General features: G+C 47.7%; 1 protein-coding gene across 1 annotated transcript in view; it reads left to right on the forward strand.

Moving 5' to 3' along the window:
• Positions 1-867: 867 nt before the first annotated feature.
• Positions 868-26,188, forward strand: part of stag3 (STAG3 cohesin complex component) — a 60,096-nt gene continuing 34,775 nt past the window's right edge. Inside the window, exons 1-13 of the mRNA XM_087982683.1 lie at positions 868-1,028; positions 2,396-2,565; positions 3,394-3,493; positions 9,047-9,172; positions 9,748-9,885; positions 15,669-15,806; positions 19,918-20,052; positions 20,261-20,357; positions 22,541-22,617; positions 23,524-23,728; positions 24,344-24,495; positions 24,749-24,822; positions 25,077-25,200. Of these exons, the coding sequence (XP_087838809.1) occupies positions 2,408-2,565; positions 3,394-3,493; positions 9,047-9,172; positions 9,748-9,885; positions 15,669-15,806; positions 19,918-20,052; positions 20,261-20,357; positions 22,541-22,617; positions 23,524-23,728; positions 24,344-24,495; positions 24,749-24,822; positions 25,077-25,200 (1,524 nt within the window). The 5' untranslated portion in view covers positions 868-1,028; positions 2,396-2,407. The remainder of the gene's footprint in view (positions 1,029-2,395; positions 2,566-3,393; positions 3,494-9,046; positions 9,173-9,747; positions 9,886-15,668; positions 15,807-19,917; positions 20,053-20,260; positions 20,358-22,540; positions 22,618-23,523; positions 23,729-24,343; positions 24,496-24,748; positions 24,823-25,076; positions 25,201-26,188) is intronic.

Below are 26,188 nucleotides of genomic sequence, written 5' to 3' on the forward strand. Positions count from 1 at the left end.
AAACCTCGAGTAAGGGGTTCAATAATCGGGGGACACAGTTTAAAGGTAACAAGCAGAAGAATTTGAGGGGATCTGAGGAAAATCGTTTTCACCCAGTGGGTGAGGACATTTAAAAGATGAATTGCCATAGTCCTACTCTCTCATTAGACAGACAGATGACTGTTACATTCTGTGAGCATGATCTTAACTTCCAGGATCACCTAATAAAGGAGCAGCACTCCGAAAGCTCGTACTTCCAAATAAACCTGCTGGACTATAACCTGGTGTTGTGTGATTTTTAACTTGGTTAAATTTTAGTTAGTCTTTTCAGTAGTGGGACAATTCAGTTAAATTGACTGAGTGGGGTATAAAAGATTTAATTTTGAAAGGTATTTTTTAGGGGTGAGTGAGTGGGGTATAAAAGATTTAATTTTGAAAGGTGTTTTTTGGGGGGGGAGGGGTAGTGTTAAAGCAGTTAGGCTGTGAAGGGCTATACCAAACATCCTTCTCTGGACAGCCACAGATCTTATCCCTGAGCCAGTCACAAAAATGGCGGCGGCAGAGGGAATCAGTTTGAAGCCTCTGCCAGTCGCAAAAATGGCGGCGACAGTGGAATTAAGCTGGAGACTCTGCCAGTCGCAAAGATGGCGGCGACAGTGGAATTAAGCTGGAGCCTCTGCCAGTCGCAAAGATGGCGGCGACAGTGGAATTAAGCTGGAGCCTCTGCCAGTCGCAAAGATGGCGGCGACAGTGGAATTAAGCTGGAGCCTCTGCCAGTCGCAAAGATGGCGGCGACAGGGGAACCAGGCTGGAGCTCTGCCAGTCACAAAGGTAGCGGTGACAGCGAAATCGGTCCGAAGCTTCTGCCAGTTACAAAGATGGCGGCAGCCGGTTGGGGGTGAGGCCATTGTTATAACGCTGTGGCGTCATCACGGCAGATTGGCGCGGAATTCGAGCGCGCGGGAAAGAAGCGGAGTCCCGAAAACAAACCGGGAGAGTAACCCAAGTAAATAAAGGTGGGAAAGAGGAATAAAAAGACAGAAACTGGGGTAAGTATATCGCGAAACAGGGAAATAGAGAATCTCAGGTTGAGGTGAATTGGCCGTTGATAAATTGCCCCAGAGTGTTGGGGGTAAATGTGGCGAGTGAGTCAGTGTGGGTTACCCTTCAAAGGGTCAGTGTGGACTTGTTGGGCCGAAAGGCCTGTTTCCACACTGTTGGGAATCTAATCTAAATGCTGCCAGAAAACTGAGGACAAAAATAAAGAGAGAGTGGGAAATACTGTCAGGAAACAGGGGCAAGAATAGAGAATCCTGAGGTAAATACACCCAGAAACTGAGGGTAGAAATAGAGAGAAACTGGGAGAAATGCAGCCAGAAACTATAGAGAATCTAATCTAAACTTGGGGTAAAACACACACAAATGGAAATACTGTCGGGGTAAGAAGAGAGAATCCTGAGGTAAATACAGCCAGAAACAGGTTAGAAATAGTGAGAATCTGGGGCAAAAATAGAGAACCTGAGGGAAATATAGCCAGAAACCTGCAGTAAAAGTAAGAGAACTGGAGGGAAGCACTGAGAGAAACTGGGGCAAGCATAGAGAAACTGGCAAAAATGCAGCCAGGCAGCTGGGGTAAAAATATGCAAACAGGGAAATAGTCAGGGACAAGAACAGAGAAACTCAGGTAAATACAGCCAGAAACTGAGGACCAAAATGGAGAGAAACTGGGAAATACTGTCAAGAAACACTGGTAAGATTAGAGAATCCTGAGGTAACTACAGCCAGAAACTGGGGGTAAAAATAGAGAAACAGAGCTATGTACAACTATGAACTGGGGTAAAAATAGAGATTCTGAGAGAAATACTGCCAGAAACTGGGGTAAAAAGAGAAACTGTCAGGAAATACTGTCAGGAAATAGGGGTAAGACAAGAGAGACTCAGTTGAATATAGCTAGAAACTGAGGACAACAATAGAGAAACAGGTTAATATACAGCTAGAAACGGGTAAAAATAGAGAATCTGTGAGGAATACTGCCAGAAACTTGGGTCAAAATAGAAAAACAGGGAAATACTGTAAGGAAACGGGATAAGAGGAGAGAAACTCTGGTAAATATAGCCAGAAACTGAGGGCACAGATAGAAAAGCTGGGCTAAACAGGGAGAAACTGGGGCAAAAATAGAGAACCTGAGAGAAATACAGCCAGAAACTAAGGGTAAAAGTAAAAGAACTTGGAGGAAATACTGAGAGAAACTGGGGTCAAAATAGAAAACTGAGTGAAATACAGCAGAAGTATGAATGGAAGAGGACCTTGAAGGAAGTAGGGGGTGTGAATGGAGAGACGGAGAGGATGTGACAGATAGAGTGGCCCTGCCTTTGTTTCAATCTATCTGTGAGTGGGATTACTTTTTGTGTTTCAGCTCTTCGCAGCGATGCCGGTGTTGAGATCGAGGAAAGCCAGCCCTGGCTCTGAGAAAGGCATGTCTCCGGTGAGCGTTGCTGGGAGTGTCGAATCACGGTTTTCCAGCCCAACCTATTTCCGCAGGGAGGAGGTGGCGGAGCTATTGATTGGAGATAACCTGGACTCCGAGTAAGTGGCTGTCACCCTGGGGAGGCGGTGGAAGGTTTGTCTCTGATATACCTGTACCATCCTGCTGCAGTGTATCGTTTTCACATGGTGAATTCCCAACCTCTGAATGCTGTGCTCCTGACCAGCCTCGTTACATTCCTTGGCAGTTCTGCACTGTGGTTGACAAACTGAGGTGTTATCCGTCTGCTCAGGTGAATGACACTGTTTGAAGGAGCAGACGTGCTGGACATAAATCCAATGCCTGCTTTGGTTAGTTAACTGGGATACAAGTTACTGTCATCAGGTCCATTCACTTCTATTCCATTCCTCTTCCTCATTCTAGTCCAAGATAAAATTGCAGTTTTGATGTTGTGTTTGATCCCAAGGTGAGCTTCCCACCTCATTAATCAGTGTTCTATTTTGACCTCTGTAACATCACCTGCTTTCACCCCTGTCTCCACTCATCTGTTGAAGCCGTCATCTATGCCTTCATTATCTTTGAACACAAATATTCCAACGCATTCCTGACTGGTCTACCCTGTGTAAATCTAAGTACATTCAAATCTCAGCTGCACACGTCTTGACCAAAGGCTGAGCAAGTAGTCAGTCAGTTGTCCCAAGGGATATCAGTGCTTTTGTTTGAGTCCCCGAATGTTGGGAACTCTATACAAAAGGAGTTCTGTACAGGGGCCCTGAAAGCTGTGTGATCTGCTACCAGTGGCATGTGGGATCAGTCCCACATCTTGTCCTTTCCTGCTGTGACTGGCCCTTTATCTGGATCTGTAGCATTGAGAACCGTCTCCGTGCACCAATTCCTTGATCTCTGACACTCTTCCCATTCTCTCCTAGCAACGTAACGAGTGAATCGGAGTCTGACACTGGCAGCGATTTCGAGGACACTTTGAACAAAGGAAGGAAACAGATGGCCTCTCGTCCTTCCAGGGCCCCAGTAAGTGATTGTGCCCAGTGCAAACCTGGCGGGCGCGGGTGACCTTTCAGCTCTGTGTTGGTATTGTTTGGTAATAAATTTCTCTGACCCTACAGGCTTAAGAGTTGTAGAGTCGTAGAGCTGTACAACATGGAAACAGACCCTTAGATCCAAATTGTCCATGCCGACCAGATAGCCGAACCTAATCTAGTCCCATTTACCAGCACTTGGCCCATATCCCTCCAAACCCTTCCTATTCATATACCCATCCAGATGCCTTTTAAATGTTGGAATTGTGCCAGCCTCCACCACTTCTTCTGGCAACTCATTCCTTACACGCACCACCCTCTGTGTGAAAAAGTTTTCCCTTAGGTCCCTTTTAAATCTTTCCCCTCTCACCCTAAACCTATGTCCTCTAGTTCTAGACTCACCCACCCTCAGGGAAAAGACTTTGTCTGTTTACCTTATCCATGCCCCTCATGATTTTATAAACCTCTAGAAGGTCACCCCTCAGCCTCTGACACGCCAAGGTAAACAGCTCCAGCCTATTTAGCCTCTCTCTTTAGCTCAAACCTTCCAACCCTGGCAACATTCTTGTAAATCTTTTCTGAACCCTTTCAAGTCTCACAACTTAGAGATGCCGGTGTTGGACTGGAGTGTACAAAGTTAAAAATCACTCAACACCAGGTTATAGTCCAACAGGTTTAATTGGAAGCACACTAGCTTTCGGAGCGTCGTTCTTTCATCAGGCGATAGTGGATAGTGAATTCATGTAAATCTCTCAGCTCAAAAACTGCATGAATTCATGTAAAACTCCGTTATCTCACTTTTAAGATTAGAATCAATCTAAACATCATGGCATGAACAGAGAACACAGGGAGCTAACACCTCCAACATATTGTCTAGCTATCACCCATTGTTAACTACTAACCTGAGAATGCAACTTTTTAAAAAAAAGTTTTGTGATTTACACATGAAAGAAGTGAAACTCTCATGGTATTCAAACAGATGAAAGACTCAACAGACAATCAATTTTTCAATGTATAATTTCAGTTACATCACACTGTAAATTTTTGCTATAAATTCTGTGTGTTAGGATTGAGCCCTCCACTATCACCTGATGAAGGAGGGACACTCCGAAAGCTAGTGTGCTTCCAATTAAACCTGTTGGACTATAGCTTGGTGTTGTGATTTTTAAGTTTCACAACATTGTTCTGAAAGGAAGGAGACCAGAATTGCATGCAATATTCCAAAAGTGGCCTAACCAACATCCTGTGCAGCTGCAATATGACCTCCCAACTCCAATACACTATTTTCTGACCAATAAAGGAAAGCATGTCAGATACTTTCTTCAATATCAGGTCTACCTATGACTTTACTTTCAAGGAGCTATGAACCTGCACTCCAAGGTCTCTTGATGCAGCAACACTCCCTAGGACCTTACCATTAAGTGTATAAGTCCTGTTAAGGTTTGCTTTTGCAAAATGCAGCACCTCACATTTATCTAAATTAAACTCCATCTGCCACTCCTCAGCCCACTGACTCATTTGATCAAAGTCTGATGTCCACTTCTTCGCTGTCCACTACACCTCCAATTTTGTTGTCATCTGCAAACTTCCTAACTATACCTCCTACGTTCACATCCAAATCATTTATGTAAATGACGAAAAGTAGTGGACCCAGCACCGATCCTTGTGGCACACCACTGGTCACAGGCATCCAGTCTGAGAAGCAACCCTCTACCACCATCCTCTGTCTTCTACCTTCGAGCCAGTTTTGTATCCAAATGGCTACTTCTCCCTTTATTCCGTGAGATCTAACCTTGCTGACCAGTCTCCCATGGGGAAACCTTGTTGAATGCCTTACTGAAGTCCATATGGATCATGTCCACTGCTCTGTCCTCATCAAACCTCATTGTTACTTCAAAAGACTGAATCAAGTTCTGACTTGAGAATGACAGAAATAAATGGAATCAGATTTGAAAGCTTGAGACAAGCACCAAAAGCAATTTGACGATACAGTACATTTGGGCAAAAGTGGGGACTGCAGATGCTGGAGATTAGAGTCGTGTTGGAAAAGGCACAGCAAGTCAGGCAGCATCCGAGCAGCAGGAACACCAACATTTCGAGCAAAAGCCCTTCATCAGGAATGAGGTTGCGAGCCTCGGGGGTGGAGAGATAAATGGGAGGGGGGTGGGGCTGGGGAGAAGGTAGTTGAGAGTGCAATAGGTGGATGGAGGTGGGGGTAAAGGTGATAAGTCAGAGGGGAGGATGGAGCGGATAGGTGGGAAGGAAGATTGACAGGTGGGACAGATAGTGAGAATGGTGCTGAGCTGGAAGTTTAGAACTGGGGTAAGTTGGGAGGAGGGGAAATGAGGAAACTGGTGAAGTCCACATTGATGCCATGGGATTGAAGGGTTCCGAGGCAGAAGGGTTCTTCCTCCAGGCGTCGGATGGTAAAGGAGTGGCAATGGAGCAGGCCCAGGACCTGCATGACCTCGGCAGAGTGGAAGGGGGAGTCGATATGTTCGGGGCGGTGGGGTTGATTGGTGCGGGTGTCCCGGAGATGTCCTCTGAAGCGCTCTGTGAGTAGGCGTCCAGTCTCCCCAATGTAGAGGAGACCGCTTTGGAAGCAATGGATACAGTAAATGACGTGTGGAAGTGCAGGTGAAGCTTTGATTGATGTGGAAGGCTTCTTTGGGGCCTTGGACAGAGGTGAGGGGGGAGGTATGGGCGCAGGTTTTGTAATTTCTGCGGTGGTAGGGGACGTTGCCGGGAGGGGAGGGTGGGCTGTTAGGGGATGTGGACCTGACCAGGTAGTCGCGGTGGGAACAGTCTTTACGGAAAGCGGATAGGGATGGGGAGGGAAATATATCTCTGGTAGTGGGGTCTGCTTGTAGGTGGCGGAAATGTTGGCGGAGGATGCGATGTATACGGAGGTTGATGGGGTAGAAGAGGAGGACCAGGGAAGTTCTGTTCTTGTTGCGGTTGGAGGGGTGGGGTTCGAGGGTGAAGGTACAGGGTGTGGATGAGATGCGTTGGAGGGTATTTTCAACGACATGGGAGAGGAATTTGCAGTCTTTAAAGAAGGAGACCATCTGATGTGTTCACTGGTGGAACTGGTCCTCTTGGGAGCAGATGCGGCGGAGGAATTGGGAATGGGGATAGCATTTTTGCAGGAGGCAGGGTAGGAGAAGGTGTAATCCAGGTAGCTGTGGGGAGTCGGTGGGTTTGTAGAAAATGTCAGGCCAGTGGGTTTGTAGAAAATGAAAGTACATTCAGCCCACACAGTCAGGCAATGACACAGAGAGAAATATATGGAGTTGCACAGAGCTTGTCCCCATCTGGACAGAACAAGAAGATACTATTTATGGCAAAGAAAGTAAGTCTGGCCACAGGCAAACAAAAATAGGAAATATCAACATAAACAACTTTTTGAAACTAATCCCCTTAAACCCTGACATGTACAAGCAGACAGATTCAGACAAGCTGGAGTGCTGGGGAAACACAATTTAATAGTTTGAAGAAGTATCCCTTTTGCTGCTTTAAGGTTCTTTTGGTTATTTGCAGGTACAGGATGGTTGGCACACATTAATTGTACAGTATTTCAGTCACTGGTTAGAAGTGACAGGTTCTAGCTAGACAGGCTTTGCTTACTTCATTACAGAGACAGACCTTGTCTTTCTATGTCCACTCACTCTATTCACTTGCCCAGCAGCCAGTTAGAGTTGGTATCGTGCTATGACTGTTGGCCTCCACAGTTGCTTCTGATTTCACAAACTGATCAGCAGTCCGGCTCTGGGTGAAGCTTCCTCTGCACATGCACACTTGTACTCTAGTGCCATCTTTGACCCCTCCCCCGACTGCGTGAGCAAAGCAACAGTTTAAATACAACTCACGATGAGTTCCAGTGACAAAAGTACAGAAACTGCGGAGAAACCCAGCAGTTCTGACTGCATCTACGGGGAGAAGGCAGTGTTAACATTTAGTGTGGTGATTCTTCGTTAGAGGTTTCTCTTCAGTAACTTATTTTTAAAAATACGGTAACACTCGACACAATCTTTGGTTTAAAACGTTCTTTTATCTATTTTGGTACAGAAAACAAAGAAAATAAACTTCTCTTTTAAAAAAAAATGTTGTCCTTACATCTTTGACTCTCTCGTTCTATCTCTTCCTCTTTAACTTTTTTTTCTTTCTCTCTCGCTCACACGCTCTTGCAGAATTTTGGAGGTGCAAAGGAATCTAGGAGTTCTGGTGCATGAGGCATAAAAATTAGAATGTAGGTACAGCAAGTAACTCAGAACGATAATGGAATGCAACCATAGAGTCATAGAAATGTACATCACTGAAACAGACTCTTTGGTACAACTCGTCCATGCTGGCCAGATATCCTAAATTAATCAAGTCCTATTTGCCAACACTTAGCCCGTATCCCTCTTAAACCCTTCCTATTCATATACCCACCCAGATGCCTTTTAAATGTTGGAATTGTACTAGCCTCCACCACTTCCTCTGGCAGCTCATTCCATACACGCACCACCCTCTGCGTGAAAAAGTTGCCCCTCAGGTCTCTTTTAAATCTTTACCCTCTCACTCTAAACCTATGCTGTCTAGTTCTGGACCTCCCCCAATCTAGGGAAAAGACCCTATCTGTGCCTCTCATAATTTTATAAACCCGTACAAATTCATCCCTCAGTTTCTCTGGCTCCAGGGAAAATAGCCCCAGCCTATTCACCGTCTCCCTGTAGCTCAACCCTCCAACCCTGCCAACATCTTTGTAGATCTTTTCTGAACCCTTTCAAAGTTCACAACATTCTTTAAATAGGAGGGAGACCAGAATTGCACACAATCCTTTAGTCCCAGATGAATTCAACATATGAGTATATTGTTGTGCTTAGGTTTTGTAGGACATTGGAGAGAACATGTCTCAAATGTTGTGTGTGGTTTTGATCTCCTTATTTAAGAGGTGAGATACAGAGTGAAGCTACCTGTAACTTTTTAAACTGAAAGTAATGCCTCCTCCATACTGTCGCTATCAAACACTCCCAGGGCAGGTACATCATGGGGATAGACGCAAAGCTCCCCTTACTTTTACAACTGAAAGTAATGATACTGCCACACTGTCCCTGTCAAATACTCCCAGAACTGACATCTCTTCAATCAAAGTAATGCCCTCACTATTATTTAAAGCTGAGGGTAAAGCTGCCTCTACACTGTCCACATCAAACACTTCCAGGGCAGATATGACATGGGGTGAGGTACTGAGTAAAGTTTTCTTTAAAATCCTGGATAGATGCTGTCCTTGTTCTGCCGATACCTGCTATGATCTTTGGTCAGCCTGTGCAGGGCTGCTAGATGAGTGGGATGTAGTGCAAGTTTGGATGCAGACAGCAGGACTTTTGATGAGCTGAACTTTTGAGGTGGCAGCTGAGATGCCAGTCAGGAGGGCGTTGGGGTAGGTATGGAATTAACCGAAACACAGATGGGACCCTTGCTTGTCAATGAGCTGTGTCTGGCACTGCAGTTGAGGCATTCGGGTGTTAACATTCTACTTTATGTCCTGATGTACTCACAGCCCGCCAAGAGGCCAAAGCATACACCAGTGGAGAAGAAAGTGGCTCCGCAGAAGAGGAACCCTGGCAAACAGCAAAAGCCTAGCCCTGTACAGCAGTCAATCAGCCTGGCAAAGGATGCCCCACAGGTGGGTGTTAGTGATAGCAGGCCTCAGCACTCACCCTTTGACAGGAGACCAATGCTCCCTTGGTGCTGACCCTCTGATGGGAGGGTGCTCCATCAGCACCAACCTTTTTACAAGATGGTACCTTCTAGCACTAACCCTCTGGTGGGACCATGCTCCCTTGGCATGACCCTCCATTAGTTCACTCTGCCCTGCATACCGTACTGATTGTTCCAACCTGGATTATTGGCTGGAACGTGTGTGTTGGCAGGAATGTGTGTCAGAGATGACATTCCTCCTCTCCTTGCCACGGTGCATCTTGCTCATCTCTATTACAGATGCTGCTTTCTAACCCGATTTCTGTATTCTCTATCTCTCAGCAGTTGCCAATAATCCTGGACCCTTAGTGTTTAATTCCTCGTTTTTTCTGTCCCATTCCTTCCGTCGATTGTTTGGTCTGTAATAGTGATTCTAGTTCATGATGGGCAAGTTAAAGGGTGTCTGAGCCAAATCTAATTCTGCACATATATCGCATCCTTTTTTATGGGCGTGCTTTCAGCATTCAGTGCTTTATTCACATCTTTTTAATCTGTTGACAGTCCTCCAGGAGATCAAGACAAGTGTTGGCAGACAGCAACCAGAAAGTGGTTAAAGACGCTGGTACAGCATGGTTGGACAGCGATCAGGAGACCAGTAACCTGTCTGTCAGCACCACCCGGTCTCAAAGTGCACGGCAGGTGAGTGTCAGGGACAGGAGGTGGGTATAAGAGTTTGATCCCCTTCGACAGATTCATGTTAGCACTGAGGGAGGCAGTTCAGCCTGTCGTATACGTGCCAGCTCTCTACCGCAGTCCAACTGGTTCCATTTCCCTCTTCTATACCTGCATGTCTATTGCCCTCAAGGCCTGCCCTGAAACTCGAAATTATCGAGGACAAAGCAGCCGACTTGATTGATACATGTGCACAAACATTCACTCTTCCAACACCAACACTTAGCAACAGTGTAGTAGCTACAAGATGCTCTGCAGAAGTGCATCGTCTCCTTAGGCAGCAACCTCCAAAACCCATGGCACTGCCATCAAGAAGGGTGAGGGCAGCAAATCCGTGGATCACCATCTGCAATTTCTCCTCCAAGCCACTCACTATCCTGATTTGGGAACATTACCACCACTCCATCTCAGGGTCAATCTCTCTCGCAGCAGCATTAGGTATATCTAGACCAAACGGACTGCAGCAGTTGAAAAAGGTAGCTGACTGCCACCTTCTGAAGGGCACTAAGGGTGGTCAGTTGTCTTAAGGAATCTTAGAGCTATCTGAGGATGAATGGCCTCCTTCTCCTGGGCTTGCAACCATTCTACATTTCTGAGAAAACAGTGGGATTCATTTCTAGAGGGATAGAATTAAAAAGTGGAGTGGTTATGTGGAATTCATTGCCATGGAGTGCAGTGGAGGCCGGGACGTTAAATGTCTTCAAGGCAGAGATTGATAAATTCTTAATCTTGCAAGGAATTCAGGGATGCTGCGAGAGAGCAGGTAAGTGGCATTGAAATGCCAATCAGCCATGATTGAATGGCAGAGTGGACTCGATGGGCTGAATGGTCTTACTTCCACTCCTATGTCTTATGGTCTTTTGTCAATTTTTATCATGTTTTTGTGAGGCTGTCTAATACAGTGGGAACACTGGACTGTTTAAAAAAACATTTTACTCAAATGAAAGCTTCTTCCTATTAGGAAGATTGAACAGACTGGGTCAGGTTTCCTATACCGGATGACCTGTCAAAAATATTTGGTAGGATGGACATGGAGGAGATTTTTTTATTGGTAGTGAGATGTGTCTTGCGTTCAAGGACCTAGAAGTACTATGATCCCAGTTGATGTTATCACTGGACAAGCGAAATCCCAGTTGGGAACCTGTCTTGATAGATCCCACTTTGTCGTGTTGCAGTTTTAACAAAGTGGTCTTGCTGAAACAGAAACACAAAATTCTGGAGGTTTTGCTTTATCAATAAAACAAGTTTTATTTTGTATATTAATTCATGGAAAGTGGGCTTTGCTGACTGGCCAGCATTTATTGACTGTCCCTAGTTGCCCTCGAGAAGGTGGTGGTGAGCTGCCTTCTTGAACAGCTGCAGTCCATGTGCTACAGGTTGACCCACAATGCCCTTGGGAGGGAATTCCAAGATTCTGACCCAGTGATGCTGAAGGAACGGCGATATATTTCCAAATCAGGATAGTGAGTGGCTGAGAAGGGAAATCAAAGTTAATGTTTCAGATCTGGTGATCCTTGCTCAGACCCTTCTGATTTCTCTTCACAGATGCTGCCAGACCTGCTGAGATTTTCCAGCAACTTCAGTTTGTGTTACTCGTGGTGTAGCAGCTTTAAAAGGTGATACATCTGCAGGCCTGAATGAGATGTATCCTAGGCTGTTAAGAGAAGCAAGGGAGGAGGTATCATTGGTCCTGACAGTAATTTTTGAATCCTCTCTGGCCACAGATGAGCTACCAGAAGACTGCTAATATCCAATTGTTAAAAGTGAGAGGAATTGATAGATCAGGAGTTACAGCCCAATCAGTCTAACTTCTGGTGGGAAGTTGTTAAGAGTTCTGAGGGGCATAATATATCATTACTTGGAGAGACACTTCAATCAGGGATTGTCAGCGTGAATTTGTTAAAGGACAGTCATGTTTGACAAATTCAGTCATTATTTTGTGGAGGTAACCAGGAGAGTTGCTGCGGGTGATGCATTTGAAGTCGTCCAGCAGACTTCAGCAAAGCTTTTGACACAGCCAGTGGGATCCAAGGCGAGACGGCATGTTGGATCCAAATTGGCTGAGAGGTGGGAAGTAGAGTGATGGTAGGGGGAATGTTTCAGAGACTGGAAGTCTGTTTTCATTCGAGTCCTGCAGGGCTCGGTGCTGGGGCATTTGTTGTTTGTGGTGTACGTGATGATTTGGGTATAACTGTAAGGACTGTGATCAAGAAGATCATGGATGACATGAGAATTGGCAGGGTGGCAAGTAGTGAGGAGGATAGCTGAAAGCTGCAGGAGGATATAATCAGACTGGGCAGACCAATGGCACAGCCCGGAAGAGTGACATAATGCACTTGGGAAGGGCTAACAAGGCCAACGATTACAAGTGAAATGTAGGACTCTGGAAAGTACTGAAGATCAGAGCAATCCTGGGTTTGCATTTCTGCAAATCCGTGAAGGTGGCAAGGTAGGTAGGTTAGGTAGGTAGGTAGGTTAGTTAGGTTAGGTAGGTAGGTAGTTAAAGAAAGCATGGAATTGATGTGATGGACCAAATGACTGACTTCTGTACTGTAAACATCTGAGTTTTAAAAATTTGGAATTAAGAGTCTAATAGAACATAGAACAATACAGTGCAGAACAGGTCTTTCGACCCTTGATGTTGCGCCGACCTGTGAAATATTCTCAGCTCATCCCCCTACACTATCCCAAAATCATCCATGTGCGTATATAAGGATTGTTTAAATCTCTGAGGAGAAAGTGAGGTCTGCAGATGCTGGAGATCAAAGTTGAAACTTTATTGCTGGAACAGCACAGCAGGTCAGGCAGCATCAAGGGAACAGGAGATTCGACGTTTCGGGCACAGGCCCTTCTTCAGGAATGAGCAGAGAGTGTTCAGCAGGAGAAGATAAAAGGTAGGGAGGAGGGACTTGGAGGAGGGGAGTTGGAAATGTGATAGGTGGAAAGAGGTCAAGGTGAGGGTGATAGGTCGGAGTAGGGTGGAGGCGGAGAGGTCAAGAAGAAGACTGCAGGTCAGGAAGGCGGTGCCGGGCTGGAAGGATCCGGCTGAGACAAGGTGGGGGGAGGGGGGATGAAGAAACTGGTGAAGTCCAAGTTCATCCCCTGCGGTTGGAGGGTTCCCAGTCGGAAGATAAGACGCTCCTCCTCCGACCGTCGGGTTGTTGTGGTTTGGCGGTGGATGAGTCCAATGACCTGCATATCCTCGGTGGAGTGGGAGGGGGAGTTGAAATGCTGTGCCACAGGTTGGTTGGGTTGGTTCGTCCGGGTGGCCCAGAGGTGCTCCCTGAATCGCTCCGCAAGTAGGCGGCCTGTCTCCCCAATATAGAGGAGGCCACACCGGCTGCAGCGGATGCAGTAGATGATGTGGGTGGAGGTGCAGGTGAATCTGTGGCGGATATGGAAGTTTCCCTTGGGGCCTTGGAGAGAAGTGAGGGGGGAGGTGTGGGCGCAAGTGTTGCACCTCCTGCGGTTGCAAGGGAAGGTGCCGGGAGTGGTGGTTGGGTCGGTGGGGGGTGTGGATCTGACAAGGGAGTCGCGGAGGGAGTGGTCTCAAATTCACCTGGACAGTCTCGGACTCCTCCCTCCCCTTCCTAGACCTTTCTGTTTCTATCTCAGGCGACCGAATCAACACGGACATCTACTACAAACCTACCGACTCCCACAGCTACCTGGACTACACCTCCTCCCATCCTGCCCCCTGTAAAAACGCCATCCCATTCTCCCAATTCCTTCGTCTCCGCCGCATCTGCTCCCAGGAGGACCAGTTCAAAATACGTACAACACAGATGGCCTCCTTCTTCAAGGACCGCAATTTCCCCCCTGACGTGGTCGACGGTGCCCTCCACCGCATCTCCTCCACTTCCCGCTCCTCCGCCCTTGAGCCCCGCCCCTCCAACCGCCACCAGGACAGAACCCCACTGGTCCTCACCTACCACCCCACCAATCTCCATGTACAGCGCATCATCCGCCGTCACTTCCGCCACCTCCAAACAGACCCCAGCACCAAGGATATATTTCCCTCCCCTCCCCTATCAGCTTTCCGTAGAGACCACTCCCTCCGCGACTCCCTTGTCAGATCCACACCCCCCACCGACCCAACCACCACTCCCGGCACCTTCCCTTGCAACCGCAGGAGGTGCAACACTTGCGCCCACACCTCCCCCCTCACTTCTCTCCAAGGCCCCAAGGGAAACTTCCATATCCGCCACAGATTCACCTGCACCTCCACCCACATCATCTACTGCATCCGCTGCAGCCGGTGTGGCCTCCTCTATATTGGGGAGACAGGCCGCCTACTTGCGGAGCGATTCAGGGAGCACCTCTGGGCCACCCGGACGAACCAACCCAACCAACCTGTGGCACAGCATTTCAACTCCCCCTCCCACTCCACCGAGGATATGCAGGTCATTGGACTCATCCACCGCCAAACCACAACAACCCGACGGTCGGAGGAGGAGCGTCTTATCTTCCGACTGGGAACCCTCCAACCGCAGGGGATGAACTTGGACTTCACCAGTTTCTTCATCCCCCCTCCCCCCACCTTGTCTCAGCCGGATCCTTCCAGCCCGGCACCGCCTTCCTGACCTGCAGTCTTCTTCTTGACCTCTCCGCCTCCACCCTACTCCGACCTATCACCCTCACCTTGACCTCTTTCCACCTATCACATTTCCAACTCCCCTCCTCCAAGTCCCTCCTCCCTACCTTTTATCTTCTCCTGCTGAACACTCTCTGCTCATTCCTGAAGAAGGGCCTGTGCCCGAAACGTCGAATCTCCTGTTCCCTTGATGCTGCCTGACCTGCTGTGCTGTTCCAGCAATAAAGTTTCAACCTTGTTTAAATCTCTCTAATGTGGCAGAGTTGACTACATTAGCAGGTAGGGCATTCCACGCCCTTACCACTCTGAGTAAAGTACCTCCCTCTGACATCTGTCTTAAATCTATCATCCCTAAATTTGTAGTTATGCCCCCTCGTACACGCTGACGTCATCATCCTAGGAAAACTACTTTCACTGTCTACCCTATCTAATCCTCTGGTCATCTTGTATGTCTCTACCAAATCCCCTCTTTGCCTTCTTCTTTCCAATGAGAACAGACCCAAGTCTCTCAGCCCTTCCTCATAAGACCCTCCCTCCAGACCAGGCAACATCCTGGTAAATCTCCTCTGCACCTTTTTCCAATGCTTCCACATCCTTCCCGAAATATGGGGACCAGAACTGTACACAATATTCCAAGTGTGGCCGCACCAGCGTTTTGTATAGTAAATGATGGCTATGAATCTATTGTCAGTGGTTGGAAAAAACACATCCAGTCACTAATGTCCTTTAGGGAAGGAAAATGTCATCCTTACCTGGTCTGGCCTTCACATCCACAGCAATGTGGTTGACTCTTAACTGCCCTCCTGGCAATTAGGGCTGGGTAGTAAATGCTAATTGAGCCAGTGACACTCTCATTCTGTGAATCAATATGTTGAATAGGTGTGAAGTCTTCATCCTGAGCAGCATTGTGGGGTCCTACGTCAAATGGACTGCTTTGGTTCAAGAAGGCAGCTCACCACTGTTTTCTCCAGAGCCAACTAGGGTCGGCCACCAGACCCAGTGACGTCCGTAACCCATGAAATAATTGTTTAAAAATCAGAACGGATGAGTTGGGTCAAAAGGCCTCTTTGTTTACAAGCTGCAGGAAGAATGTAATTCTTTTGCACGTGTTTCAGTCTGCCATGTATACTCACATTCATTCCGGTGTGTTCTCCAGCTCTCGAGATCAAGGCGGGTGCCAGCAAAGAGTAACCCCCAGACAGCGGGGAAAGAAAATGTCTCGATGCACCCGAGCAGTGATCAGGAAACGAGTAATCTATCGGTGAGCATCAGGCAGCTGAAAAGTATGGCTCAAGTAAGTATCTGAGATGGAGAAGGCTGATGTTTTCATTGCTTCAGTAAATATTGGGCATTCCATGTTTAGAGATGAATTAGTGGGAGTTTTGTCAGTGACAACTCAGAGAATGCTAACTGTTCCTACCTCACAATGTAAAGCTGTTAATGGCATCACATGCAACCCTTTCCCATCTGCCTTCCTTTTCTCAACTTTGTAGTTCAGCCACAAACACACCCCACCTTGTTCGCAATCCTTCTCATAGAGTCGTACCTTCCAGTCCAGGCAGCGTCCTAGTAAATCTTTTCTGCACTCTTTCTGGTTTAATAATATCCTTTCTATAGTAGGGCAACCAGAACTACACGCAGAACTCCAAATGTGGCCTCACCAAGTTGATGTTCAGCTGTAATAAAACGTCCCAATCCTACACTCTGACTGATGAAAACTAGCATTCCAAAAGCTGCTTTCACTGCCCTGTCCACTTGTGACTCCACTTTCAGGGAGCTATGAGCCTGTATCCCGAGATCTCTTTGTTTTGTAACACTCCCCAGGACCCTACCATTAACTGTAAGTGCTGTTCTTATCTAAATACCTCCGTCTGTCATTGCTCAGCCCATTAGCCCAGTTAATCAATATCTCTCTACATTTCCAGATAACCTTCACTGTCCACTACCTCAGCGATCTTGGCAAACTCACTCCCTAAATTCTAAATCTTTTATATAAATGATGAATAACAGTGGACCCAGCACCGATTCCTATGGCACACTGCTGGTCGAAAGCCTCCAGTCTGAAAAAAAACAACCCTTTACCACACTTTGTCTTTGACCATCAAGCCAATTTTGTATCCAATTGGCTCGCTTTCCCTGCGATTTAACCTTAACAACTTACCATGTGGTACCTTGTCAAAGGTCTTACTAAAGTCCATGTTGACAATGTCATCTAGTTTCTTGGTCACCTCTTAAGAAAACTTGAATCAAATTCATGAGACACGATTTCCCATGCTCAAAGCCATGCTGACTATCCCAAATGAGTCCTTGCTTCTCCAAATGCCTGTAGATCCTGTCTCTCAGAATCCCCTCTGACAACTTACCGACCGTGGGTGTTAAGCTCACCAGTCTGTAGTTCGCAGGCATTTCTGTGCAGTCTTTCTTAAATAATGGAATGACATTAGCCACCCTCTAGTCTTCAGGCACTTCATCTTTGGCTATCACCAACACACTCTTTAAGGTATCGCTATTTGTTCCCTAACATCCATACCTTTCTCAGTGGTAAATACTGACAGATATTCATTTAGGATTTCATCCTGCCCTTGTGGCTCTGCACACAGGTGACCTTGTTGATCTTTAAGAGGCTCTATTCTCTCCCGTGTTACTCTTTTGCCCTTCATGTGCTTCTGGAATCTCTTTGGATTCTCCTTCATCTTATCTGCCAAAGCCATCTCATGTCCCCTTTTAGCCCTCCTGATTTCTCTCTTAAATGTACTCCAGCAGCCTCTGTACTCCAAAAGGAATTCATTTGATTAGATTAGATTACATTAGATTAGATTACATTACAGTGTGGAAATAGGACCTTCGGCCCAACAAGTCCACACTGACCCGCCGAAGCGAAACCCACCCATACCCCTACATTTACCCCTTACCTAACACTACGGGCAATTTAGTATGGCCAATTCACCTGACCCTGCACATCTTTGTGACTGTGGGAGGAAACCGGAGCACCCGGAGGAAACCCACGCAGACACGGGGAGAACGTGCAAACTCCACCAAGTCAGTCGCCTGAGGCGGGAATTGAACCCGGGTCTCTGGCGCTGTGAGGCAGCAGTGCTAACCACTGTGCCACCGTGCCGCCCACTAATTTGATTCCAGTTGCCTATACATATCATATGCCTCCTTTTTCCAAGACCAGAGCTTCTAGTCATCCAATGTTCCCTACTCTTGCTATCCTTGCCCTTCACTCTAACAGGAGCTTGCTGGCCCTGAACCCTCAGTAACTCACTTTTGAAAGCCTCCCACTTGACAGATGTACCTCTGCCTGCAAACAGCCTCCCCCGTCAACCTTTGAAAGTTTCTGTTTTAAGATCATCAGAATTGGCCTTGCTCCAGTTTAGAACTTCAACTTGTGAACCAGACACGTCCTTTCCCATAGCTATTGTTAATCACGCTGAATTATGGTCACTGGTCACAGAGTACTCCTCTATTAACACATTCGTCACAAACTCTGCATTGTTTCCCAAGAAGAGATTAAGTTTTGCCCCTTTTCTAGTAGGCCTATTCTACATACTGCATGAGAAATTCTTCCTGAACACACAGACTCATAGAGATGGACAGCACGGAAACAGATCCTTCGGTCCAACTCGTCCATGCTGACCAGATATCCTAACCTAATCTAGTCCCATTTACCAGCATTTCGCCCGTATCCCTCTAAGCCCTTCCTATTCATATATCCATCCGGATGCCTTTTAAATGTTGTAATTGTATGAGTCTCCACCACTTCCTCTGGCAGCTCATTCCAAACATGCACCACCCTCTGCGTGAAAAAGTTGCCCCTTAGATCCCTTTTATATCTTTCCTCCCTCCCCTTAAACTTATGGCCTCTAATTTTGGTTGACTCCACCCCGGAGAAAATACCTTGTCTGTTTATCCTGTCCATGCCCCTCGTGACCTTATAAATCTCGATAAGGTCACCCCTCAGCCTCCACTCCAGGGAAAATAGTCCCAGCCTATTCAGCCTCTCCCTACAGCTCAAATCCTCCTGGCAACATCCTTGTAAATCTTTTCTGCACCTCTTCAAATTTCACAACATTCTTCCTATAACAGGAAACCAGAATTGACCACAGTATCCCAAAAGTGCCTTAACCAATATCCTGTACAGCCTCAACATGACCTCCCAACTCCTGTACTCAATGCACTGACCAATAAAGGCGTGCATACCAAATGCCACCTTCACTATCTTATCTACCTGCGACTCCACTTTCAAGGAGCTATGAACCTGCACTCCAAGGACTCTTTGTTCAGCAACACACCTCAGGACCTTACCATTAAGTGTATAAGCCGTCCCCTCATTTGCCTTTCCAAAACACACACCTCACATCTATCCAAATTAAACTCCGTCTGCTACTTCTCGGCCCTTTGGTCCATCTGATCAAGATCCTGTTGTTCTCTGAGGTAGCCTTCTCTGAGAGAAAGTGAGGACTACAAATGCTGGAGAGTTAGCGCCGAAACGTCTGGTGCTAGAAAGCACAGCAGGTCAGGCAGCTTCCGAGGAACAGAAGAGTCGACGTTTCAGGCATAAGCCCTTCAGCAATATTGGGGGTGGGGGAAGGGAGCTGAGAGATAAATAGGAGGATGATGGGTGTGGCTGAGGGGAGGGTACCTGGAAAGTGTGGATGCAAGTGGGGGGGTGATTTTGACAGGTCGGTAGGGAGGGTGGGATGGGGTGGAAGGAAGATGGACAGGTGAGACAGGTCAAGAGAGCAGTGCTGGGTTGGACGGTTGGATCTGGGATGAGGTGGGGGAGAGGAGATTTGGAAACTAGCGAATTTGACATTGATGCCATGTGGTTGAAGGGTCTGAAGGCAGAAGGGGAGGCATTCTTCCTCCAGATCTGGGGTGACTTGGATTGGTGGTAGAGGAGGCCCAGGACCTGCATGTCCTTGGTGGAGGGAGAGTTGAAGTGACCCACCTGTCCATTTTCCTTCCCACATCTCCGCTCCACCCCCCCCCCCCCCCCCCCCAAAATCTATCACAATCACCCCCCCACCTATCATCTTCCTAGCTAGCCCCAGCTCTCAACCCCCTTTCCCTCCCACCACATTCCTGATGAAGGGTGTATGGCCGAAATATCGAATCTTTCACTCAGGTGCTGCCTGACTGGCTGTGCTTTTCCAGTGCCACACTTTTCGACTCTGACCTCCTTCTTTGTCCACCGCACCTCCAATTTTGGCGTCACTTGCAAACCTACTAACCATATCCAAATCATTTTTAAAAATGTTGAAAAGTCATGGGCCCAGCACCGATCCTTGTGGCACACTGCTGGTCACAGGCCTCCACCACCCTCTGCAATAAATGCACTCAGTGCGTGAGACACTGCTGGAGCTGTTTGATAGTTGGCTGTCTGAACTCTGTTTCTCTAGTCCTCCAGGAAAGCGGGACACGTGTCGGCCGCGAAAGCGGGACAGAAGTCGGGTGTGAAAGCAGCCGCTCCGGGTCAACAGAAAGAAGCCAGCAACCTGTTCGAGGCGGTGAAGCTTGCAAAAAGTGCCATGCAGGTCAAGACTTGATGCCGCCTGGTTGTGGGTGGGGTGGGCACCCCATTGGCGTTTCGGTTCTGGTTATATTGGGAATGTTCATGTGAGATTTGATAATGCGTCACTCTCCGGGAGGGCGTACCACCTGCACTGGCACTACTGTGGATGTGACTGACTGTGTGGAGCGACACCACTATTGAATGTAATTGACTGTGTGCTCCTCCTGCAGACCCTGGTTGACGAATGGCTGGAGGTTTACAAGCTGGACAGAGAGACTGGTCTGCTGGAACTCCTGAACTTCTTCATCCACAGCTGTGGGTGTAAAGGTGAGAGGTGTTGAGGCCATGCTTTGCGTCCGCAAGCAGGACTGATGCTCAGTGCTGTTTGATAAGATCGTGGCTGATCTGATTTTGTCCGTAACTCTATATTCTCGCCTGGTCCTCATACCCTCTACTCACTTGGTGGATGAAAAATATATTCACGGACGCAGTCTCTCTTGCTTTGCTGGGGGAGAGCTTTCCCAGGACTAGTGTCCCTCTGAGAGAAGAATCTGTCCTTCATCACCATCTTTTAAAAAATCTTTTGGTTCACTAGATTCCTCTCCTTTTCATAGAATCCCTACAGCGTGGAAACAGGCCATTCGGCCCAACAAGTCCATACTTGTTGCACAGTAACCCACCCAGACCCATTCCTCTACCCTATTACTGTATACAGAGGAACCATGATTATCCGAAGGACTCGGTCAGGGAGTATTTTGTTTGGTTAATTGATTGCTGGATATCATAGTTTAACCAAGCATCGGGACCTTGCGATCTTGCCGGATAATCCGACATTCGGATAATCGAGGGCCCTCTGTATTCCTAACCTACACATCCCTGAAAACTATGGGCAATTTAGTTTGGCCAATTCATCTAACTTGCACATCTTTGCACTATGGGAGGAAGTGAAAGTGAGGACTGCAGATGCTGAAGGACTCCAGAACACCCAGAGGAAACTCACGGAGACATGGGGAGAATGTGCAAACTCCACACAGGCAGTCCCCTGAGGCTGGAATCGAGCCCGGGTCCCTGGTGCTGTGAGGCAGCCCTTTTTCCACCCTTTGCCTGGCCCATGGCAACTGTTACTCAGCCCATGTTTCTTTAATCCACTGCTGATCTGAGAGAGATTGGGATACGCATAGGCCACAGTCCCAGTGGCTGTTGCTTGATAACCTTGATAATCTGAGGGCCGTCTTCCTGGTGTTGTCCTGCTGCTGCATGAGTCACTACCACCGGCTCCTCTCGCTGTCACCAACAGAGTGACCTGGCTCTGCTGAGTGTGCCACTGTGTCTCCGCCTTGCCCAGGACCCCAGGCTATGCTCTCGTTTGGTGGACGAGGGCGAGTGTGCGCACCCCTGGCTGGCTGAGCTCTAATCTAACCCCCCCCCCCCCCCCCCCCCTCCCACCACAGGGAGGTACCCCCTCCCTCTGACCCTGGCAGCGTGGATCCTCAAGTAGCTAATTCAGGAGCGGGTCACATCCATCAGCTGATAGCCGGAGGGAGAGTTGTAGAAGGATGATTGATAGCCTCTCCCTGCACTGTAGGGATTCTATTTGGCCCATCTGGTCTGCACCAACTCTCTGAGGAGCAACCATCCAGTCCTCTCCTTATCCCCATAGCCCCACATTTTACCATGGCCAATCCACCTAGCATGCACATACCTAGACACTATGGGACAATTTAGTACGGCCATTCCATAACTGCACATCTTTGGACTGAGTGAGGAAATTGGAGCACTCAGAGGAAACCTAAGCAGATGTGGGGAGAATGTGCAAACTCCACATAGGCAGTAAGCCAAGGCTGGAATTGAACCCAGATCCCCGATGTTGTGAGGCAGCAGCGCTAATCAAAACATCGATTCTCCTCCTCAGATGTGCCTGACCTCCTGTGCTTTTCCAGCGCCACACATTTTGATGCAGTTTGAAGGGTTGCATAGGCTTGTTCCATGTAACAGGTTGTAGGGATTAATAGCTGCCACCTCTTCTGGTGTGACAGGTGTGAATTGCTGCCTCCTGTTTCTCAGAGGGGCCAGAATGGCCTCATCCTGTTCCTGTGTAGCAAGCTGAAGGGACTGAATGATCTCTTCCTCTGTAATAATCTTTGGTTCTGAATGACTCTGTACTGTTCCTGCTGGATTTGATTTATTATTGTCACATACATGTACCTAGGCAGAGTGAAAAGTTTTTTGTTTTGTGTGCAGTGCAGGCGGGTCATACCACACCAAGAGTGTAAGGGTAATAAAGCAGAGTGAGGGATACAATGCCCCGACTGCAGAGAAGGTGCACAAAGAGTGAGGTCAACATTAAATTTAAGATTTAAGCGGTTGGTCTTGTGGGACTGAATGATTGTGCAGAATAGACTCCATGGCTGAGTGGCCTCCTGTTTCTGTCAGGTACAGCAAGTGTCAGAGGGCCATCATTTAAATCGATCCAGCTCACATCGATGTGTTTTTTTTCATGTTTGTTTTAGGGATTATTACCTCACAGATGTTCCACAAGCTGCAAAATGCCGAGATCATCCGGAAAATGACTGAGGAATTTGATGAGGTAATTCTGGTAGCTCTGCTTACACTCTGAGGATCTGAACGGAACCCTCCAATGGTTTATCGTTTCTGTTCATGACTTGGGTAAAAGGGTTGAGATCAATGGTTAGTTCTGCTAGCTGTGAATATGAAGTTCTATGGAGGCATGGAATTGTGGTAGGATCACCTGTGATCTGGCTGAATTGCGGAAAAGGTTGGAGGGGCTGAATGGCCTCCCCTTGCTCTCATGTTCACTGGAAAAGCTGAGTGCCCCACTTGGACTCGGGTGTGGATCTGAGAATGCTCTGTGCTCAATGACTGTGTGGAGCCTCTAACTGGTCCTGTTTGCTACTTTGGGTGGGTGGGTGGGGGTAGAGATCTCCTAATGGGGTGAACTTTGGCGCCAAGCAGGGACAGGCCCTTATGACCTGCACGATTGGGAGCCCGATCCCGCCGGTTCTGAGGTTACAGTGGGGGGTGGGCGTTTGACGAGTTGCAACGCAGAAAGTAATTGATTCAATCAGTCGCCCATTATCTGTGTATAACCCATATGGTCATTTTATCATAGTTTCTCCAGCAGAGTGGCAGTAAGCTGTGTATAGATAGTGGTGGGAGTGCGTGCGTGCTCATACGTCTGTGTGTGCCTCAGTATCTTTGTCTCTGCTTGAGTGTGTGCGCAAGTGCACCAGTTGCTGTGTGCACGCGCTTGTTTATGTTTCCATATCTTTGTTCCTTGATATGCCATGTCTTTGACTCTCTGCACTGTGTGTGTGTGTGTGTGTGTGTGTGTGTGTGTGTATATATATATATATTATACACGTACGTACGTTCGGTCTTGCGTGTGTGTGCACTTGCGTGTGGACCTGCAGTGAGCAAGTGCAGCTTTTTGTGTCAATGCTGTATAATGTGATTCCCTCCCTGTCTATTTCAGGACAGCGGTGATTACCCTCTATCGATGGCAGGTCCCATGTGGAAGAAATTCCGCCAGAATTTCTGTGAATTCATTACCGTGTTGGTGCGTCAGTGTCAGTACAATGTCATCTACGATGAATATATGGTGGACGTACTGATCTCCCTGCTGACAGGACTGTCTGATTCTCAGGTCCGAGCGTTCCGACACACCAGCACATTGGCTGGTGAGAATATAACACTGCAACTGTCTGTCCGTAATCTTAGCTGAGCTGCTGAATCCCATCTTAAGGTTCTAGAGTGGGCTGCACTGTATGGGGCTCTATGGGAGAGGGGTCTGTTGTACAAAGTCCCCCTCTGGGAGGGGGAGGCCCATGGCTGTTCAGGGAAGAAGGGACTAGTGCCTGGTTCCTGCTAAAGGAGGCGACCTCTGAAGCGGGTGATGGTGCCGTATCTGAGGTGTGGAGGGGGTGTCAGTGTCTGAGTCTCCCTGGGAGAGAGGTCCTGTCTTTGTGTGTCGAGGAGAGCAGTGGGGAGAGGACAGGGGGACAGTGTCTGGTTCTTCTGAGGGAAGGGTCCAGTGTCCGGGTCTTTCTGGTGGAACGTGGGTAGATGTCTGTGTCTCCAGGTGGGGGCGAAGGGAGCAGTTCTAGCGCTTGGTTTACTCTGAGGGAGTGGCCAGTGTCTTGGTGGTCTCTATGGGGGAAGGGTGTCCGACACCTGGGTCTCTCTGAGCAGGATCCTGGTGCAAGAGCAGTCTCTCGGGTTGGGGGTCAGGCATCTGGATTTCTCCATGTGCAAAGTCCTCTGCTCTGTCTCATGTCTGGTTTTTATAACTGCAGCAATGAAGCTAATGACCGCACTGGTGGATGTGGCTTTGAATCTGAATGGCCATCAGGAAAACATCCAGCGTCAGTACGACACTGAGCGGAACAAAGCTGCAGGGAAACGGGCCAATGACCGTCTGGAAATGTTGCTGCAGAAACGCAAGGAGGTGAGGGGGTGCAAGTAGACATGAAAATACATGTGTATATTGGACTGGTGTCAAGTGCTGTGGGTCACTGTGTCCCCCTCTGGCACTCACAGCAATATTCCCTGGCTGACCAAGTGAGATTGTTTAGCCATCATTGTTGACCAACTGAAGAGCTGGCATGTGGTCTCAGACTAACGCGGGCTGACCACATGTGCATTAGCTGATGTTCTGCAAAGTGCAACGTTTCAATGTTAACACTTCTGTTCCATTGCAGCTCCAACAGAATCAGGAAGAGATTGAGAACATGATGAATGCAATCTTTAAGGGGGTGTTTGTCCACCGATATCGGTAGGTTGGAACTGCTCTGATGCAGAAATGGACACTTGTGTGACGTCTTGGTGGTCATGCTGAGAAAGTTGTCCCAAATGTTTCTCTCTCTGTCGGGGTCACTGTCGCCAGTGCGTGCCCCTCTGTCGGAATAATTTGCCAGTGTGTCCGTGTTTTAGAGGGCACCAATTGCGCGTGCATATCGCTGTGGTGTTTTATACAGTGTTATAGTCTGTAGTGGTGAGTCTGATTTTTTTTTTTTGTTCGCTGTGCAGGGATTTGATCGCGGAGATCCGCGCTATCTGTATGGAGGAGATTGGTGTGTGGATGAAGCGTTATAGCAACTCGTTTCTCAACGACAGCTACCTGAAGTATGTTGGCTGGATGTTGCATGACAAGGTACTGACACCATATCGGCATTCACAGGGAGACTGTATGTGGCACGGACTCACTCTTCAGTGGCATGTTTAAGGGGTCAGAATGATCGTTAATGGGCATTCAGAAAGCTTCGGGAAGCATAGGTACATGGGATTCAGGAGGGAAAGTGGGCATAGTTGAAACATAAAGGATCCTGAGGAAACTCAACAGGGTGAAGGTGGAAAGGACGTTTCCTCTTGTGGGAGTCTCTAGGACTAGGGTATCACTTTACAAATAAGGCTATCACCCATTTAAGGCAGAGATAACGAGAAATCCTTTTCTCTTAGGGTCATGGATCTTCCATATCTGAAAGGCAGTGGAAGAGGGTTTTGAATCTTTCAAAGACAGAGCTGAATTGGTTTTGATAAATGAAGGGGTGAACGGTTATCAGGATACCAGTATTTGTTGTCCACCCTTAATTGCCCTGGATAAGATGGGGGTGACCTACTCTTCATCAATTATTGTAGTCTGTGTGCTGTACGGGGGCATAGTGCTGTCAGGGAGGGAGTTCCTGGATTTTGACCCAGTGACGGAATGGCCTACATATTACTAAATCTGCTTTGTGTGTGGCTTGGAGCGGAACTCGCAGGTGCCGGTGCCCCCATGTATCTGCTGTCCTTGTCCTTCTAGAGGGTGGATGACACCAGCAAAATAACTGCTCTCACTCTAGCCTGTGGTTCCCAGGACATGACCCTCTAGACATGACCCTTGAAGGTCAAGTATTTTTTTTCTAAAACGTTGCCAGATTTCCCACTTCAGCTACCCTCCCAGGCAGTGCATTCCAGATTCCCACCATCCTCTGGGTGGACAAAAAAAATCTTCAAATCTCTGTAGGCCTCCTGCTTTTCACCTTCAAATGATTCCCCTTTATTATTGACCCCTCAACTAAGGGGGAACAGTTGCTTTCTATCCACCCTGTCCATTCATAGAATCCCTACAGTGTGGAAACAGGCCACACCAACCCTCTGAA

The sequence above is a fragment of the Chiloscyllium plagiosum genome, unplaced genomic scaffold, assembly GCF_037043375.1.
Source record: "Chiloscyllium plagiosum isolate Xiang-an unplaced genomic scaffold, Cpla_swu_hap1 HiC_scaffold_44, whole genome shotgun sequence".
NCBI classification, from domain to species: Eukaryota; Metazoa; Chordata; class Chondrichthyes; order Orectolobiformes; family Hemiscylliidae; genus Chiloscyllium; species Chiloscyllium plagiosum.